The 21389-nt window shown below is 46.0% G+C and overlaps 1 protein-coding gene across 5 annotated transcripts in view; it reads right to left on the bottom strand.

Moving 5' to 3' along the window:
• Positions 1 to 21389, bottom strand: part of LOC138488473 (caspase-8-like) — a 596184-nt gene that overhangs the window by 60901 nt on the left and 513894 nt on the right. For all 5 annotated transcript variants that reach the window (XM_069615461.1, XM_069615457.1, XM_069615459.1 and 2 more), the window contains one exon: positions 6856 to 7348. In XM_069615461.1, the coding sequence (XP_069471562.1) occupies positions 6856 to 7348 (493 nt within the window). The remainder of the gene's footprint in view (positions 1 to 6855; positions 7349 to 21389) is intronic.

Genomic DNA, 21389 nt, shown 5'->3' with positions numbered 1-21389 from the left:
TGCTGTCCCCTAAAACGAAAAGGCGGAGTTTGACGTACTGAAGCGCTCAACGACTTTGCTGCAGCTTTAGAGGTCTGCAACCTCTCAAGGCTCTCGTCAGCCTTGCTGCCAAAAAGATGGACACCATCAAAGGGCATGTTGAGAAGCCGGGACTGTACATCAGGAGCAAACCCCCAACTTCCGCAACCACGCAAACCTGCGCATCACGATGCTCGCCGCCATGGACCGGCTGACACAGTCTGCCACGTCCAGACCCGACTGAACGGATTCACACATGGCATCCTTGCCATCCTGAACGAGGGCAAGAAAACCATCCCGTTCCTCCCCTTCGGGAATATGTTCAGGCGCCAAAGACACACAATTCCACAGAGTGTGAGTGAATCTTACCAAGGCACAAACGGAGTTGGCTGCCTTTAAAGCCATACCCCAGATGAAAATACTTTCTTCGCCCAACCATCAAAGCGCTTGTCGTCCCTATCCGGAGGGATGGTAGGGTACGCAGCCTGCTTTGCTGGGGCCTTAGCCGCCTGCACCACCAAACTCTCCGGAGTGGGGTGCATAGACAAGTAGCAGGGGTCGCCACTGGCTGGACGGTATTTTTTCGGTAGCGACTTATTCACTGCCGGGAGACTCTCCAGAGCAGTCCAAGCCGCCGCCACCCTTCTTTGTAAAGTCATATGAAATGGCAGCACCGGGTCAGTGGGTGGACCTTGGTGCAATATATCTGTCAGGTCATCCTGCAGAAAATTCACAGGTGGAGCAGACCACCCCAAGTACTCAGTCACCCTCGACATGAGACGCCTGTCATGTAAGGACTGACGCAGGTCTTCCATCTGGCTACGACCAGAGAACAGGTCATCAGGAACCTCAGGAGGTACAAACCCCTCCTCAGCTGACCCTTCTTCCACCTCTTAAATGTAATCCAAAGGCTGGAATAAATCTCTGGATGAGGGTACAGAAAAAGGCTCAAATACAGGCCTCACTGACTTACAGAGAGAGCCCTTCCTCAGAGTTTCCACCGTCCTCTGGGGCACCTCTGGCAAATTCTCCTCAAAAGGCGTTGAGGGCGGCGATGGAATAGGCGTCGACGCCGAGCGAGGCGCCGATGACTTCGGCTTCGAGGCCAGAGCCCCGAGTGGGTCCTTCGACGGCCTCGGCGCCGATGGCGTTGAATACTTCCACGGAGCCGGAGCCTCGAGAGAGTCCCTCGACGGACATGGCACCGACGGCGTCAATGCCTTCTTAGAAGGCCTCACAGGCTCTGATGGTCTCGAGGGTGTCGAGGACCGGGACCTGGACCTGGCATGGCGATCAACCTTGTCCGATCGGGACCTCGATGGCTCCCGATGATCGCGCCAACCGCCCGAGCCCGAAGGCATGCGAGCGGTGGCCCTAGCTCGTTCTTTGCCGCTTCTCTCGAAGGCGCCAATGGAACGGTGCCCCGCCATTCATAAATCGCCATCATCTCGTCCCATTCCGCCGGCGATGAATGCTTGTTGGGACAAGCTACCTGCTGTCTGGCAGAGTCCTCTGACGAGGACGGGGAAGCCGACCGGTGGCAGCGCTTCCGAGAGTGCCTAGAAGAGGCCGAGGAATGGCGGGACCCACTCCGAGAACGAGACCCCGTGAACTTACGCAGACGCGGAGAGTCGCCCCTCGAATAGTCGGTCGAAAGCCCTCGAGGGACAGCGTATCGACATCATCGACGCAGGACACAGACGCCGAAAAATGTTTCGAAGCAGCACAGCTGGAGACATTACTGTCAGAGATGTGGAATACGTCGGAGGACACAATCCCATCAAATGTATTTTTGGCAGGTGGGAGCACATTCAAGTCTATAGACGGGCAAGAGGCTTGGCGGAAGATGTGACTGGCTCAATGGTGGGTGACACCAGCCAAAAGCATATGACTTGAGAGGCATGCTAGAAGAGTCCTTGGCCCTGGAAGGTTACAATAACATAGTCTGATAAAAACGCTAAGTAAGGAGGAAGAAATACTTGCTGATAGGTGTCTGTGTGTAAACCATATTGCCATCAACACAAGGAGGGCCACCAAGGGTTACAGGGTATAGACTATCTGAACCCAACACATACCCAAAGGCAAGGGAGGTGAAGTACATGCTTCTGGAAAAAAGATCAAGATGTGAGCTGGGTGCTAGATCACAGAGAATATTGTGAAGGCAAGAAACCTGTTAAATAATAGTTATGGAATCCTTTTTGAAGATTGCAATTACCATAGCACAATCAGTGAACCAGAGTGAGTCACCTAGTCCGCACACCATTAGCACAAATATCCTATGGTATTTATATTGAAGTTACATTCAACTATCCCATTTGACTAAATGCAAGTGTCAAAACTGACAAAGACTGATTTGAGTGAAAATAGGAAACTGCTTTGAGCAACAACAAAAAAGCAGTGGTCCAACCATGCAATACACATGAAGGTCAGTCTCTCTTAAGATCCTCCAGACTATTGTGGCAAGAAATTGAACATTTTGCAGCATAAAAAATCAAATTGTATTTTTAGCGATTGCAAAATTGCTATAAGCTGGAGAGTATGTTCTTCTTCATGCATGGCCAGTGAAAACTGACCATTTAGCTGCCCGAAGGAATCTTCAGATCACACTGATGCAGAGCTCCTAAAAAGGACTTCATTAGCCTTTCCAAAAATAAATTAAAATGCCATATATCTGCCCTCATGTACAGCATTTCTACATACAAATACAAACAAACATATGATGGCTCACCTCGTTCCAATCCAGACAGGGACAGCCAATTCTTTCATCCTTCTGAAGCAAATTAAATGTGTGCTTTCAAAGTAGCATCCTCGGTGCTATGCGCATTGTGCTTTCTGCTAAGCTTCATTTTCTTGTGAAAGATATGGAGTTAACTTGCGCCCTTAGCGGATTGCTTTGCAAGCACTGCAATAGCCATTTTTATACCTATTAATTGCAGAAAACTCTGACCCCAGCAGCTTGGAACCAAACTACCATAGACTTCATGGGACCTATAAGGGCTTGCTCGGGCTGGAGCCTCAGAGATTTGAGTCTAATTTCAGGTTCTCAGGAACATAGGTAAACATTCTGATGGTTACTCGTTTATATGCATTATTCACTAAATAACGTATCTGATGTCTCTTTTTGGATCATATGTGTAGATTTATAAATATGATCAAGTGTTTCAGGGCTTTGTAGACAGAAATAGGGCGAGGTCTGTTATACCAATGACTATATTCTAATTTACAGCAACATTCCCTTCCATCATTACATAGAGAGTTATGTAATGACCTTTTGGAAGCACTTCTAATCTTCGCTAGGCCTATTATCTCCCTATGCTTCTTCCTTTCTATAGTGCCATGAAACCGTTAGATGACCGATGCGCTCAATAAAATCTTGTAACATAACAGAAAGTTTCTTTGCAAACATCACATGAATGCCTAATATGATGTAAATACTTACTGCACTGAGTACATGCTGCATTGTATGTGCAGCCTTTAAGAATGGGCTTTAAAAACACTTCATGTTAACACGTGATGCATTTCATCTACACCCTTCATTATTTTGAGGTTTGTGTAGGTCTGACCATGCAGCCTTGTGCAGATAACAAAAGTTAGAACATCTAACAGCTGCTTCTGGTGTTAAATGCATATTAATTTGTCTTACTTGGTAATGTTTTGTTTTCATTTAAAATGCTGCATGAGCCTTCTTTCGTATTAAAGATTTGTATGTTTGAAAAATGAAATTTTTGTATCCAAAATACATAATGCATGGCAAATGTCTACCTTGCCTCCTTTTAATTACTGGCACCCTGGACATTTTCTATTTGATTTAAAAAAAGAAACTGAAGGTAGGGGCTGCAAGATTATTGCATCTCGGATTCAATATGTGCACTGTACGGAAAACAGACCTCAAACCATCCGTGTCAACTGCTGAAAATTTAAGACACACACTGCTCAACTGACAATCATTTCTTTTGTCTACAAAACCAATAGAAATTACATCGAGGCACTCATCACAAAGCAGAGTAGGCTATCCAGGAGAAACTGGCAGGTAGGGAATATCTTTCCAAGAGTCTCATGTCACTGAATGCCCAGCAGCTTTCCTGAACAACTTAATAACCAGCCATTCCCTCAGGACTCCAAACCATGTGACATTTTCAGCAGTGTGTATAAGAAACATTTGAAAAAAAAGGTCTGGAAGCCCCTCTACCAAGAACGAGCACGGCCAAATAAACTGTTCTATGGGAAGGTGCCCATGAGATAGGGTGTACAACCACGTTTTAGCTCACTGTACCTTTCACAGAGGAGAAATATACATCAGTCTGGTCACACCCACTCGGGCAGCCCAGCACTGAAATGCTAGGCCATTCTCCTCTGAATGAGAGTACCAACAGCAACCCAGACACGTGTTACAGCCTATTCGGGCTTCATCAGTGAGGTGAAGCTGTGCCTCTGTAAGCACAGTGAGCAAGTGTTCCATGTATGAATTACCAGGGTTCACCCTAACTTACCAAGGTTTTGTTTTCTAGGCAGGATAGGCCCGAGAAGTATCTTGAATTGTGGGCGTCTTTCAATGAGCTGTACTATACAGTCAGTTTGGGTGGCTGATTTCACGTGTCAACGGGTTGCTTAGATTACTGATGGTATATGTGTGTGTGTAGTTTTGTGTGTTGTCTCCCTTCCCTTTGTGCGTTCTGTGTTATTGTTTGGTTGGTGGGGGGTTGTATACGTTTCGAGATTTTTGTTGTGCATATTGTTGCACTTACTATTTGTTTGATTTATGAATTGTTCGTTTCTTGCATTTACAGAAAATGTGAAAATAAATGTATAAAAAATATATAATGTATACATGTACACTGCAAATATTGCAGTATATAATGTACGCATCTCAGAATATTATACATCTCAGTATATAATATATACATTTCACTATGCAGTACATACATGTATGAATCTTGAATTATGTCCCAACTGCCCCCGTTTCTGAACCCCAGGTGCTAATCTATCAGGCATCCCTGGCAGAACAGCAAGAACCCCTAATAAGGGATTATGGCTAACACAGAGATCAGACATGCACAAAACTAATGAACAGAGAAACCAACTTGTGTTCGCAAGCCAGCATGGTCAGAGGTCTTCCGTTTGCTGCAATCAGCCCATGAGCGGGTGAGCCATGGAAAGACCACAAAGTGTGTAGCTTTGCCATGCACGATCTGCAAAGTCAAAATGAGCTTTGGGAAAACTGCGAATCAGTAGAAACCAGTAAATCACATTCCCAAGTGCAGACAACACAGACACCTTAGACAAGTTAAGCGAGGGCGAGAAGATGAGCAACAGAGTTGCAGATAGACTGGAAAGGGGACAAAGCAAAGCATAGGCAGGACGACCAAAGAGGAGAGTAGAGCAATAGCCTAATCTAGGGTTCATTAATGAAAGTATAAAACAAATACAATACTCATCCCTATCACAGGAGATCACGTTGTGGACAGCAGGACTCTCAACAACGTCTACCTAAATATACAAGCCTGGATGGTGAAGCACAGGCTCTGTCTTAATGACAATAAGACAGAACTGCTCCTACTGGGCTCTCCAGCCAATCTAAATAAACTGGACGCACTATTTACCTCTTTCAATATTGATGGCAATATAATTAAAGTATCCAAGGTTGTAAAAAACATTGGGAGTCTATATTGACTAGGCAATTTCCTTAACGAGAGAAACTAATGCTATAGCCTCTTCATCTGCCCACACATGCAAGCTCATCATTGGCTGCCACCCCTACCTGTCATACAGTAACTGCATTACAATAGCAAGAGCCTTGGTCCTTTCCAAGCTCGACTATTGCAATGCTCTCTATCTTGGCACCTCACAACAAAACCTTAACAAAATGCAAGTCATGCAAAACAATGCCATTAGAGCAGCATTGAACATACCTAAGAAACAACACATATCGCTATACATTGGCTGAACATCAAGCAAAGGCTGGCCCTTACAACACTATCCCTTACACGTAAGTGTCTATCCAACCAGGCGACCATCTACTTATCCAATGCCATCAACAGCCACACATCATCACGGCCCTTAAGAACAGCACAGACTCACTGTGTTAACATCCCACACTACAAATTACAAAGAGCCGGAGGGGCTAGTTTCCCAGTCCTCGCTGCTAAGAAATGGAACGCACTCCCACTTTGTTTAAGAGAGGAACCTTTCCATGTCTTATTCCGGAAAAAGGCCAAAGTGTTGCTCCATGAGCAAGACCTTATCACAGTTGCATAACCTCGCACACTATGTATATATGCATATTAACCTTTGCCTGATGCATATTTGTCACGTTTATGTATATCATTTTCTTGTTATTCACTGTTGTATCACATGCTTTTTTCCCCCTCCTGTATATATTTGTAACCTGTAAGCATAGCGCCCGGATGCCTTAGGGCTTGGCGCGCTCAACAAATAAATAAATAAACTAAAAGGGGAGATAAAGAGCAGAGAAGAGTGTTCCACTGTGTCAATAAGCAGCAGGTGGAGCCAAAAGAATAAGAATGGAAGACTGTTTAGAACGACGTAAGCGTTTGTGACCTGTAGAAGGCCAGTTTCAGTGAAGTGAGCAGGCCGGAAACCAGATTTAGAGGTCCCAAAAAGAGAGAAGAGTCAAGGAAGAAGGAAAGTTGTGTATAACAAAAACGCTAGAAAGTTTAGAAAGGAAACAAAGAGGTGAGTTGCGCGTGCCACCGCCCAAACTCTGCCACGCCAAACTAGAAAACTGCCTTTCAAAAGACACATTTTAAAAGCAAACAGATGTATGTCCGTTCACCATCATACTACCCACTGCTCCATGACTTGTGCAGCTTTGCTTACCGTGGGCATTGGATTGCCAACTGGTCACAGAGGCATCGAATGTACATACTGCCAGTCTGGATGTGCCTGTAGCTCTCACAATCTTCCACTGTTGCCATTCCAACCAGAAAGTCGGCATCGATTGGGAGAGATAACATTGGGTGGGCATCGGATTCGTAGACGTCGCCTGAATCTTCCTCAACAGGAACACCGTGTTGTGGATCGTGGCCCTGACAGGCCTGAATGAAGAAGACTTTAGGCTTGCCAGCAAGCGAAGGGCAATTGCGACCATTAAAAAAAGCAGTTAGATCCTTGATTGGCACTTCGCTGCCATCCGTCCCATAGACTGTTCCTCTTTTGCCATGGGATAGAACACAGCACACAAAGCAGGCGTTGTCCTTGTCAATCTTCGTTTTTCGGTATGATTCCATAGTCTGACGGATCGCTTCTGCTGTCAGGTCTTTGCGCTCATCTATTGTAAAACGAAGCCTCCGAAAGATCTCTGTTAGTGCTTCTGTAAGAGAAAAACAAAGCGTGTTTTCAAGTTCAATAAAATGACAATAATTGTAACAAATGACGTCTCTAAATTGGGTCCCTCCTCCCCAATTTCAATTAGTTGGATAGTAGATACACACACCAGAGGGTGGATTAAAAAAGCCCAGGGCATACTTTGGCACAAAATTGGGCCCCATTCTTTAAAAAATAAATGCTGCCCTTGGCACACATGCTGCGCTCGGGAGTGGCACAGCATGTTCACAACAGAGTCCACTATTCAATGGGACATTTGGCCCTGCTAGGGGGAAGCAGTGCAGTCAGCAAACAGAAAAACCCTGTGGGTGGAGGAGGGGTACGGAGTAAAGGTGTTCGTTGTCGCATTCTGTCAATGTTCACAAATGTATCCTGATCAGTTGCAGATTTAAGGCAAAGGGCACGTGGGCAAAAGACAGACGGCCTCACTGGGGCGGGTTGTGGCGGCAGAGCCTAAGGTGGGGCTGAATTGCACAATGATGAACTTGCTAAAACATTTTATAGCTGTGTTTTTTCAGGTTTCTGTGTTTGGGGGCGACTCTAGCTAGAGACAGATGGGCCTCCTTGCCAGTTTTGCTGTCAATGGTGGTAATATTGAATGATCAAGCCTGAACCTACTGTTGGGAATGATAGATTCCAGGCAATGGGCAATAACGTGGGCAATGGGAAGAGACATTCCAATAGGTGATATCGCGGAATAATTCCTACAGCATGCAGAACCATTTTGTGCACTTCCCCTGTGTTCTTACCCCACACACCTGAAACGTCATTGAACATCACAGACATCACGAGTTCACCTTTTTAATCTCAAAACATGCCTTTTTTTGTGGGTGCCGCTTGTGGCACTTGAAAGACCCCTTAACACCAACCCACTTCCTCCATAAGGTTGACAACTACGAATAGAACATCCACTGTACTTGCCCTTTTATATACGTTTTCTACAGCAATCAGCATTTTGATACCTCTCTTCACTAAACAGGTTTTTAATTTCCTCCTCCTAATATCCGAATAAAGGGGACACAAAAATAAAAAGCTGTAGAGACTCCTTTTTCGCTGGCACAGAAAACACACATAGGTGCATTTTTGCTATTCCACCTACCTTTAACTACTGCCAGTGGTCAGTTACGTAGATCCTCATTACAATTTTCCCAGTGAGGGAAAAAGTGCTGGTAAGTCTATTACCGGAACTTTTCCTGCATCAGGAAAATACAAGTTTGCTGGTGGGGGGCACTGATTTACCTCCGGCCAACAGCCGGAGGTAAATCAGGCCCCCATCGGCAAAAAACAGTTGGAATTGCCGCCACCTGTTATACCAGTGCCAGTAATTCAGGTAAAACCCCATATAATCCTAGGGAATCCAGGACAAGGTCTCCGCCAGATAATCAATACTATAACCAGTAATTATAGAATTGGCTTTAGAGTCTTTCACATCCTTCTTAATGGCCTTTGTGGATTTATGGATTTAGGAGTGTCCAAAACCATTAATCTCTGTGCTGCATGCGTGTTTATGGGTGTCCTGAAGCCTTTTCCCATAGTTCTTAGGGTCACTTCTTGGTTACCCATTGCAGATTTCAGCTCTGGACTTGGAGCCGGTGTGTGGATTTATGAGTAGCTTCCAGTATGGATGACAGGAGGCTACCCTAAAGCTGAGATATGGTCCTCATTATGCACCTTAATGCCTCCCTCTCTCCCAGGAATCTGGTTCTCCGGTCTCCTGCTCAAGAACCTCACAAAGCTTTGACTAGGCCATTCTCACTCTCTGCCTTCATTGATAATACCCCTTTAGGCCTTAGGGTCCACCACCTCCCCTTTTCTACTCCCAATTGCGCCTCTTTCTTCCAGTGCAAATTCTTCAACCTACTCCTTTACCTGCTTTATGTTACAAAATTGTTTCCCTAACTAGTTATCACCTCCTCTTTCACCTTTTGATGTTTCTGCACTTCTCCATCCCTCTTTCAACAACTGCACATCTCTTTCCTCTATCTCCTGTCCTTTTCTTATCCAGCACATCAATATTTTCTTGCACCAGCCATCTATTCTCCTTTCCAACTTGTTTGCGCATTTCAGTACCTTCTTCACCCATTTGGGCACCTTACATATGAAAATGAAAACTTCTACAATTCTCTTTTAACAGTACCACATCATTTACCAGTTTGGGAAGCTATCTTCCTTCAACTCCTCTAGGTCTTTCTTTTCCAAGCTCTCTGGATTAAACTAGTCCTAGCCTCCCTGACCTTTCTCTTCCTAGCCCCCTGGTTCTTGTTTCTCTCTGTTGGCAGAGTCTCTTAATTCCCTCCCTTCTAGGCCTCACTACCAGCCGCCTGCCAACTTACCCCCAGGCTCAAGGGGTTTTGTTTCTAGCTCTAGGTTCTTCTGATCAGAATATCCAACCAACTCAGAATTCCACCTAACAGCACCACCTCCAGGCTGATCCCATGGATTTGTACAGAGTTTGGCCCTGCCTTCAAGACTCTCTCTAGTTTGAGGGAGTCTGGTGTGATCGAAGGGATGCAGATTGGTTGTTGGGTTCTGTCCTGGGAATGGTTTACCGTTTTGGTATGGGATGGCTCATACCTCTTCCTGTCAGACCCTATCAGTCTTCCAGATTCTGTGGGTTAAGAGAACTCAGGTGTGCAGGCTTGGTATAGGAACTTGGGAATCATAGTGCTCAATGCTGGGTGGCACTCAAATGACTGCCTGGCTGCAGTTTCAAGCACCACCATCTTGGAGTGTCAAACTCCCTATTCCTCTTTAGATAACTGGTATAATAAGGACCTGCTAACTGCTTTTTGAGTTCCCACGCCTAGCTCAGGTCCCTCACTCTTGGTACATTTAGTAGAGGTTTCTGCACCTGTGCAAGGGAAGCCTAGTGCGCAGGCGCTGCCGACTCTGTGGTACTGCCGCTCCACAACTTTCTTAAAGGGACAGAAGCACCTGTGGTTGTACTGCCCATCACAGAGTCTCCATGGGTGTGGCATGGTAGGGGTAACTATGGGATCCTCTCCATGTAGTCCATGGGCCCAGTCTCACGTCGCTCATTGCACCACCTGGCTGCCTTAGTGACCCCACAATCCAGCAAAGCGGTGGAGCAGGGGACTTTCTCACAAGAGTTAAACAAAGGGCCCTGGATTGCCTAGTAATTCATGTGTGAACTGGTGGAGAGCAATCAATCTGAAAGTAATGTACAGGCTAAACATTGTCAATTTCCTAGTAATGGCTTAAACCAAAGCTTTTCCTTTTACAATAAGACCTCAATTTATGAATGCAGTAGAAACAGAACTAAATAATCATTCAGGGGGGACATCATAGGTTTGGGGGAAATACAGTATGCCTTAGAGAAAGCAGAACCAGAAGACGTAGAAAGGTTCAGGAATTCTGGCACAAATAGGCTGTCCGTTTGAACTTTCAAAGGCCTATTAATCAAAGTAAAGCTCATGTCAGACAATGAAGCGAAGGGCAGACCATGGAAGAAAAGGCAATCTAGTGGCATGATCGAGATTGTTGGTAAAACCAATATGAGGTTGACGGTTTATAGTGACATTTTCAAATGTAATAATTTCGAATGCCTTAATGTCGAATGAAAAATGTCGAAAAAAAAATGTTGATTTTTTTTAATGGGGGTTTTCCCCCATCCCCCCTTTTTTATTGACCCTTTTTTTTACTAACTAAACCCAAAAAACTCTATTGTCATTCATATAAAAAACCTTTTAAAATAAAAGTGTCACAAGTGAATAAAATTGGTTGAATTGCCAAAATGTGACAAGATTCTAAATCGTTTTGTCCACTGTAGGCAAAGGTATACCAGCTCAGATTCTCAAAGCTAAAAGGGCTCCCGTCTAAAATACGTCTTTGGAAGATTGTGGCTTTATTTTTAAACCCTTATTGTATAAATCAATGCTGCAAAGATAAAATTCACATACTTAACATTGGGCCAAGGAAAGCATTCATAAGTGAACAAATCCAATATGAAGCGCATTATAAATGATCAACGACATTAATATGCTATCCCTTTCAAGGTAAGTGACCTATTAGTGAGCACAATAAATCAGAGGCTCTTGAGGATGATAGGAAGTCCATCTCTGATCACAATAAAGGAGTTGTAGCAATTGAGAAAAGGATTGATGAAGTCGAGACAGTGGTAACGGAGCAAAGTCATGAGCATGACATTTTGGCAAACAGAGTCCTTAAGCTGGAAGAACAAATGGAATGGGTGCACAATAAACAGGAGGACATCGAAAATAGGTCCATGGGAAACAACATTCGCATCTGTGGAGTCCCGAAATCTATAACAGACTCTGACTTGCAACAATATGTTATAGACCTGTTCCGACACATCTTGAACGTAGAGGAGACCAAGGAGATTGTGTTGGATCGGACGCACAGGGTCTACTCTACATACCAACTCAATAAGAACTTGACTCCCGATGTCCTAACCCGCATACATATGTTTCAGCTGAAAGAGGACATCATGCAGGCCGCCCGTAAAAAAGAACCCATCAGGTTCCGTTCCACTTCAATTCAATTCAACTATTTAGAGACCTATCCCAAGCTACATTCGCCAGGAGGAAAAAACTGAGAGTGGTCACTGATTGGCTAAGAACTAGAGATGTGCGATACCGATGGGGATATCCAATGTGTCTACGCTTTGAATGGAAAGGCCAGAGATTCTCAGTCTCCAAAGAGGAAGACATGGCGGAATTTATGCAAGAAGATGACGAAGGCACTCTCACTGACAAAGAAGGATCTTCACCCCGGAGCAGAGTGACAACAGAGGGACACGGAAGAGGTCAATGGAGGCAAGGACGTCCTCGACCACGAGGACGTAATAAGGAGCATAAGCCCTCGGATCCCACCTGAGCAACCGCTAAAAGCTAGGCGATCGGGGAAGACGCCTATAAATGTGGTAATGGGAATACCAATATAGGAGAGGGCGAGACGACTCCTTCAAATGTGAAAATGGGGATGCCAATATGAAAAAAGAGTGAGACTTGCATCTGGAACGTGGTTCTAAGCTAAATTAGATGCATAGGAAGCGAGCATGCCAAACACTAAACCAAGGGAGGAAAGGCGGTGGGGGGGAACAGGAATCCGGAACCCAAACTTCCCTGGTGAGTATAAAACCTGGTGATATACTTTGAATATAGTATGTTGGAAACACTTTTGAGAAGTTTTACTTTACAAGTTGGGAAGGGGGGAAAATATTTTGTTTTGATGGTTTTGGGCGATAAGGTACAAAATGAATACACAATACGAATGAAAGCTGCATGTGGAAACGCAAAGAAAGGGACCAATGGTTGAATCATAATACTGTCTGAATTGACATTCGTTTCACTAAATGTTCAGGGGCTTAACTCCCCGATCAAGCGGAAATCTATATTAACTAGGCTAAGAGACATGCATGCTTCAGCGGTATGGCTACAAGAGACACAGCTACTAGCAAGGGATGAACAAAGGCTGAGACACAGAGCTTCCCCATACAATATCTGGCCACCAGTGGGACCAAAAAACGGTGGGAGTAGGCATATTACTGGCAAAAGGTATCAACTTTGAGAAACGTTTTATTAAAAAAGACCCGGAAGGCACAATGGGGAATTCGAAAAATTCTAATTAGAGATGATTTTAATGGGGTGATGGATGCAACACTGGACAAAACCCTCCCAGCCACTTCCAACGATCACCCATTTAGACAAGCCTTGGCCAAATTCCTGAGAGAACTACACTTCCTGGACTGAAGGATCTAACGGTCCGAATAGGTATAGAACAAACCTTACAGAACTACTTTCGGGAAATCATAACACCAAGGATGAACTGGCTGACCATTTGGGATGCCAGTAAAGTGGTAATACGGGGGGAATTAATTGCACAAACATCAAACTATATTAAGAGTCGAGAAAGGGTGAGACGCAAGATGGAAGCCAACATACATCAGGCGGAGAGGGTATATAAGGTTAGGGGCTCACAAAAGGCATGGCGGGAATTAAAGAAAGCCAGAGCAACCCTAGAATCACACCTAGCAGACGACGCAGCGCACCTCCTGGTACAAACGAAAAATGTTACTACATACATGGGGGTAAAGCTAACCGATTCCTTACCGCCAAGCTGCGTCATCATGTCATGATGCCTACCCCCGGGGACCCAGACCAAGTCCAGCAACCCCGGAAGCAGGCATCAAGTTACCCCAAGCAAGCCCAACAACTCCCGCTAAGGGCTATTTGGGTGCAGTCCTGGCGCAATGGCGCCATGCTTATATGGAGAGTCAGCCCTGGCGCCATAGGCGCCAGGCTCATAGATTAAAACTGACCTGATGCAGACCATGCTGCAAACTTACCTGATGCAGACCATGCTGCAAGAGCTCCAAGCCAAACGAGGCTTGGAAGGGACTATTTTACCTAGGGACTATTTTTTTACTCGGGTGGGGCTGGGGAGGAATACTTACCTGGGACTACTTTGGAGGCTATTTAAACCACGCCTGAAGAGCAGCACACACTTCGCGTTATTCTGCATCCAGCAGCGTAACGCTCACCGTGCCTGCAAGTCTGCATCCAGTCTTCTGCCACTCCCGCCTCGAGTTTGGAGCTCCTAGAAAAAGGGAAAAAGAAGGAGAAAAGGTTAGAACAAGAGCAATACCTTTGAGCCTTACCTGAATTCCCGATCCATCGTGCCTTCGAGCTGGAAGAAAGAAGTTATTTTATGCACGTCGCCTCGTCTGCTGCAGAGCCGCGCTAAACTCAGCGGCCTTCGCAGCATCTTCACATTTCACTGCATCCTCCTGCATGTTCCCGCCGCATTCCAGCACCTAAGGAGAAGACAAGAACAGCAAAGTGAGCCAAGTGAATACACAGAGGAATACACCCCATAGACTTACCTGATTTTACCACCGGGGGTACTATTCTTCTTCACGGGTCGGCACAGCTTCCACTGCATCCTAGCCGAACCCCGGCCCCTAAGGGGAAACAAAAGGACAGCAAGGTGAAACAAGGGACTAACAAGGGGAATCCTCCTCACCACAAAGGACTTACCTGATTTTACCACCGGAGGCATTATTCCCCGAGACTTCATACTTTCTCTCAGCGCCTGAATAAGGGAGAAAGCAACAGGTTACATATGGACATTATTTTATCGAACTGTGTTGGATAATACAAATCCTTATCAGAACATTACCGGTTGCCACAAGGAACTCTTCAGTAGGGTCAAGCTGCAACCTGCAAGGAATCGGACAAGAGTGAAAGTCAGGCATTTGAACTCTTACAAACTACATACTTACGGCGTCTTGCCGGGAATATCGGAGTCAATATTGTCCTGGAGCCCACCAATTCCTTCGAGCCAGTGAAGCAACTGGTTATCTACGTGCCCCTGAGGGGACATCCAAGGTGATCAGTGGGGAGAACAGCGGGGTGGGGGGATTTACGCTCAACTCCACGGGTGGTTAATTCCCTTTCTCCATTTACAGAAGAATATTCCTACGGGACAAGCAAACAAAGCTAGGTGGGCCAGTCCAGTCCGTCATCTCGGCCCTACTAGTCACATTGGTGGAGACCGCAGCAGTCCAGTCCAGATCGACACCTCTGTGGGAGCCAGGTGAGCGTAACAGAACGCGAAGCCTACCTACAAATTCCCACCCAGGCGTTATGGATACCTCAGAGACTGACCAATTGGCCCAATTACTAGGGGAACTGAGGGCCGAAGTGCATTCCGCCTGTCAAGAAACCAATGCCCTTAGGAGGGAACTGATTTTTTCAAAGGAGCGAACTGATGACCTTGCTAGGCAACTATTGCAAAGCCAGGCTGGACAAGCACCCCTACCTGGTTCCGGGGGAAATCCAGCTCCTGTGTTATCGAGTAACCCAGTGCAAATAAACCTACCTGGAAATATTCCATTAGCTCCACCCAAACGCTTTGCTGGAGATCCCAAAAGGTTCGCCGTGTTTATGAACCAGTGCCGCTTGCACTTTTTATGCAGACCTGGAGCCTTCCCAAACGATCAAGCCAAGGTAGCCTTTGTATTCTCATATCTCAGCGGCAGTGCAGCCGATTGGTCAGTTCCACTAGTTACTCAGGATGACCCAATTCTTCGGGATTTTCAGGGCTTTCAAACGAGCATGGAAAGACTATTTGCCCGGCACTCCCAAGGACAGGCCCTGGATAACGAACTTTTGTCCCTACGACAGGGTAACCAGGACCTTCTATCTTACATCACAACCTTTAATAGGTTGATAGTGGAAACTGGATGGCCGGAGGTAAAACGAATCACGTTATTTCATTGAGGGCTTCGAGGAGAACTCAAGGATGTCTTGGCTCAAGTCGTGAACCCACCTCAAGACTGTGCTGAATATATAGACTTAGTGGTCCAGTTAGATCACAGACTTCAGAACAGAAAGGCTGATCGAGCCAAGTTTGAGAACAGGGTGTTGGTCAAAACCCACGCTAACCCCAAAGGAGCAGAGGCTTCAGAACCCAAGCAAATCGGAGGGGGTTAAAGGACCCTTAACCCAGAAGGAAAGAGAAAGGAGACAGCAAATGCAATTGTGTCTATATTGTGCAACTTCTGGGCATTTTCTACGGGATTGCCCTATAAAACCACCGAAGAAGGTGGTAGGAGCTGCTGATAAAAGCCATATGAAGTCAGACTCGGGAAACGACCACGCCGACAAGCGTAGAGGTCCGCTTGCCGAGCTTGAAGGAGGATACTCAGAACTTGCATTTCATCATACCAATGGTCCTCGTAGATCCAGGGCAGCCATCGTGTATGCACGCAGTAAGGGCATACATTGATAGCGGGGCCATAGGAAACTGTGTGGACTACGAATTGACTTCCAGGATGAATCTGCCTCTCTGCCGAAAAACCATCTCAGATGTCATCACCATAGTTGATGGAACTGAAATTGCCTCTGGGCCTGTAACTCATTCCACCGCAGAGATGACATTATTGGGTCCGGATGGGCATCGAGAGGCTATTGTGTTTGATCTAATCAAGGCCCCACAGTTCCAAATAATACTGGGGATACCTTGGTTGGAAACACATAATCCTTGTATTGATTGGCGAGAGAAGAGAATAACCTTCCCGGATTGTGCGCAAACCTGTTACCCAAAAAGAAATCTGAGCGCAGGCCTGGCCACAGTAACCACAGCAGTCATGCAACTACCTCCTGAATACCAAGAATTCCAGGATGTCTTCCAAAAAGAAAAGGCAAACACCTTACCTCCTCACAAATCGTACGATTGCCAAATCGATCGCCTACCCGGTGCACAACCCCCTTGTAGCAGGATTTATGCCCTTACGGAACCTGAGAACCTTCACCTACGACAATACTTAGACCAGTACCTTGCCAATGGCTTTATTCGCCCATCTAAGTCCCCTGCATCTTCAGCTTTGTTCTTCGTGCCCAAAAAGGAAGGTGACCTAAGAACATGCATAGACTACCGCTCATTGAACCAGATAACTGTTAAGAACCGATACTCATTGCCTCTGATCCCTGAACTACTAGACCAAGTGAAGGACGCTTGCATATACACTAAATTAGATCTCCAGGGGGCATACCATCTGATACGTGTAAAAGAGGGAGACAAATGGAAGACTTCTTTACGCACTAAGTATGGGTTATTCGAATACCAGGTGATGCCTTTCTGGTTGTGCAATGCGCCTGCAGCCTTCCAATACTTGATGAACGATGTCCTTCCTGAACTCATTGACGTTTGTGTTGTCGTATATATCGATGATATTCTAATATACTCCTCTTCAGAATCTGACCATGTGAAGCACGTCCGAACAGTCCTTGAGAAATTGCGCCAGCGCAAACTATATGCAAAACTGGAAAAATGCATTTTTCATGCCACAGAAGTTGAATTCCTTGGGTTTATCCTGACCCCAAAGGGAGTCCGAATGGACTCACAAAAGGTGGACGCAATCCTTAAGTGGCCATCACCAAGTTCAGTTAAAGGAGTACAAAGTATGCTAGGCTTTGCTAATTTCTACCGCAGATTCATCCCGGATTTTTCACATGTTGTACATCCCATCACAGCACTCTTGCGAACAAATAAACGCTTTATGTGGACTGAAGAAGCTGAAAATGCCTTCCAAGAGCTGAAAGCGAAATTCACGTCTGCACCTGTATTAAAGCACCCATGCCCTGATCTTCCATACATAGTGGAAACTGATGCATCCAGTCTAGCCATGGGAGCTGTCCTGTCTCAAAGGGACCCTGAAACTGGCCAGCTTCACCCAGTAGCGGTTTGGTCCAGAAAGTTCTCGGCACCCGAGTTAAACTATGCGGTTACCGATAAGGAGTTATTAGCCATTAAATCCGCCTTCAAGGTTTGGCGGCACTATCTTCTCGGTGCCAGGCATACCATTACTGTGATCACCGATCACCGGAACTTACAGTATTTAAAGACAACCAAGGCCCAATCGTCACATCAACTCCGATGGGCATTATTCTTTGCCGAGTTCGATTTCGTGATAACCTATCAACCAGGTTGTAAGAATGGTAAAGCAGACGCCTTATGCCAAATAGGGATGGGAGAGACAGAAGTGAACCCTAAACCAGTACCTATGATTCCCGAACAAAGAATTCTTGGCATGACTACTCTACAGACTCTAGAGGACATTCAGGTAAAGATCCAGCAACTCTTTGATTCTACAGCTTTGCAGGACTGGGTAAACAAAGGCCCGGACTACTCTGTCACCAATGATCTGCCTTATTACCAAGGACAGCTATTTCTGCCATACAAGGAACTACAATAGCTAGTCATTTCCCGTTATCATGATACCCTAATGGAGGGGCACCCAGGTATTGCAAAAACTGAAGCTAAAATTAAAAGACAATTCTGGTGGCCCACCTGGCGAAAGGATATCAAATGATTTGTGATGTCTTGTGGCATTTGCGCCCAAAACAAAAGTCAAAAGAAAAAAACAGCTGGACTCTTACAACCTTTAGACATTCCGCCTACACCATGGCACACCTTATCGTTAGACTTTATTACTGATCTACCCCCATGCAATGGATTTAACACCATTCTAGTTATTGTGGACCTTTTTTCCAAGATGGCCCACTTTATCCCTTTAAAGGGATTACCTTCTGCTTCAATCCTGGCCAAGGAGTTCCTCGAAAACATTGTTCGCATATACGGATTTCCGTCCTTTTTGGTCTCTGACCGGGGCAGTCAATTAATTTCACATTTTTGGAAAAAATGCCGTCAATTGGCGCAAATCGATGTGAGGTTATCGACCAGTCACCACCCCCAGACCGATGGTCAAACGGAGAGGACCAACCAGACTCTCGAACAATACCTGCGTTGTATGTTCCATCAGACGGAGAGTAAATGGAAAGACATTCTTTGGATCGCCGAATATGCATACAATAATTCAGTACACTCTGGAACTGGACAAAGCCCCTTTTATACCTTATATGGGCACCATCCTCGAACCTCAGACCTTGACTCACCCCAAGACTTAGAAATGCCCGCAGTGGACCATCTGTACGCTACGATTACACAAGCTTTTAAGGAAGCAACTACACATTTAAAACAGGCGAAAGAAAAATACAAGAAAGATGCTGATCGGCATAGAAGTGATTCTCCACAATACTAAATAGGGGACCAAGTATGGTTAGCCACAAAACATATACATCTAAAGGGAACACGGACCTTTAACCCCAGATATTTGGGACCTTACTCTATTAAGGCCATTATCAACCCGGTGGCTGTCAAGTTGGACTTACCTGCTAATATGCGAATTCATCCCGTCTTTCATGTGTCACTTTTGAAGCCAGTACAACCAGGGACAAGACTAACCAAGCCACCAGACCCCATCCTTGTAGACGGAGAACCCGAATTTGAAGTTAAGAACATCCTAGACTCCAAGCTGATAAAAGTCAAAACTTTTTTATTTAATCGACTGGAAAGGTTACGGACCACAGGAAAGGTCATGGGAACCTAGTGACCATGTTAATGCACCCCGAAATTTCCCAGACAAACCGAAACCACAGGGAAGAACGACTTTAGAAGGGGCCTTGGGGGGGAGTGTTGTCATGATGCCTACCCCCGGGGACCCAGACCAAGTCCAGCAACCCCGGGAGCAGGCATCAAGTTACCCCAAGTAAGCCCAACAGCCCCCGCTAGGGGCTATTTGGGTACAGTCCTGGCGCCAATAGCGCCAGGCTCATATGGAGAGTCAGTCCTGGCGTCATAGGTGCCAGGCTCATAGATTAAAACTTTCCTGATGCAGACCATGCTGCAAACTTACCTGATGCAGGCCATGCTGCAAGAGCTCCAAGCCAAACGAGGCTTGGAAGAGACTATTTTACCTAGGGACTATTTTTTTACTTGGGTGGGGCTGGGGAGGAATACTTAACTGGGACTACTTTGGAGGCTATTTAAACCACACCCGAAGAGCAGCACACGCTTCGCGTTATTCTGCATCCAGCAGCGTAACGCTCACTGTGCCTGCAAGTCTGCATCCAGTCTTCTGCCACGCCTGCCTTGAGTTTGGAGCTCCTAGAAAAAGGGAGAAAGAAGGAGAAAAGGTTAGAACAAGAGCAATACCTTTGATCCTTACCTGAATTCCCGATCCATCGCGCCTTCGAGCTGGAAGAAAGAAGTTATTTTATGCGCATCGCCTCGCCTGCTGCAGCACCGCGCTGAACTCACTGGCCTCCGCAGCATCTTCACATTTCACTGCATCCTCCTGCATGTTCCCGCCGCACTCCGGCACCTAAGGAGAAGACAAGAACAGCAAGGTGAGCCAAGTGAATACACAGAGGAACACCCCCCACAGACTTACCTGATTTTACCACCGGGAGTACTATTCTTCTTCACGGGTCGGCGCAGCTTCCACTGCATCCTAGCCGAACCCCAGCCCCTAAGGGTAAACAAAAGGACAGCAAGGTGAAACAAGGGACTAACAAGGGGAACCCTCCTCACCACAAAGGACTTACCTGATTTTACCGCCGGAGGCATTATTCCCCGAGACTTCATACTTTCTCTCAGCGCCTGAATAAGGGAGAAAGCAACAGGTTACATATGGACATTATTTTATCGAACTGTGTTGGATAATACAAATCCTTACCAGAACATTACCGGTTGCCACAAGGAACTCTTCAGTAGGGTCAAGCTGCAACCTGCAAGGAATCGGACAAGAGTGAAAGTCAGGCATTTGAACTCTTACGAACTACATACTTATGGCGTCTTGCCGGGAATATCGGAGTCAATATCGTCCTGGAGCTCACCAATTCCTTCGAGCCAGTGAAGCAACTGGTTATCTACACGCCCCTGGGCTCAATGCAGGATGGAGAGCCCTTCTTTTCAAATCATCAGGTGAGACTATAAGAGGGGACATCCAAGGTGATCAGTGGGGAGAACAGCACGGTGGGGGGATTTACGCTCAACTCCACGGGTGGTTAATTCCCTTTCTCCATTTACAGAAGAATATTCCTACGGGCCAAGCAAACGAAGCTAGGTGGGCCAGTTCAGTCCGTCATCTCGGCCCTACGCGTCATATTGGTGGAGACCGCAGCAGTCCAGTCCAGATCGACGCCTCTGTGGGAGCCAGGTGAGCATAACACATCAAAAGCTCCGGAACCGAATAACCCAACTTCGTGATGGGAACGGGTATGTGGTGAGAGGGGAGAAGGAGATAGAGGAGGTAATGCTCTCGTATTACACCAACAATCTTAAAAAGGAACTCATAAAAGGAGAGGAGCAGGTCACATTTCTAAATCAGGTGGAGTTAGCAAAAATCAATGAGGCAGACAGGCAACAGCTGGAAAGTCCTATAACGGAGGAAGAAGTGGGGGAGGCAATAGTAGCATTGAAGGGACACAAAACCCTGTGTCCAGATGGGCTAAGTAACGCATATTCTAAAACTTTTAAGACCACTTTAATTGGCCCCCCCTAACACAACTATTTAACCTCATTAGAGACAAAGGGTTTACTTCCCAAGACATGTGTCCAGCCACCACACTACTTCTACTGAAACCAGATAGGGACCCAGCGGACTGTGCAAGCTATCGCCCGATCTCTTTATTAAATGG

This window comes from Ambystoma mexicanum, chromosome 9, assembly GCF_040938575.1.
Source record: "Ambystoma mexicanum isolate Mex_15411 chromosome 9, UKY_AmexF1_1, whole genome shotgun sequence".
Classification (NCBI taxonomy): domain Eukaryota; kingdom Metazoa; phylum Chordata; class Amphibia; order Caudata; family Ambystomatidae; genus Ambystoma; species Ambystoma mexicanum.
This window is presented reverse-complemented; position numbering and strand designations above follow the sequence as displayed.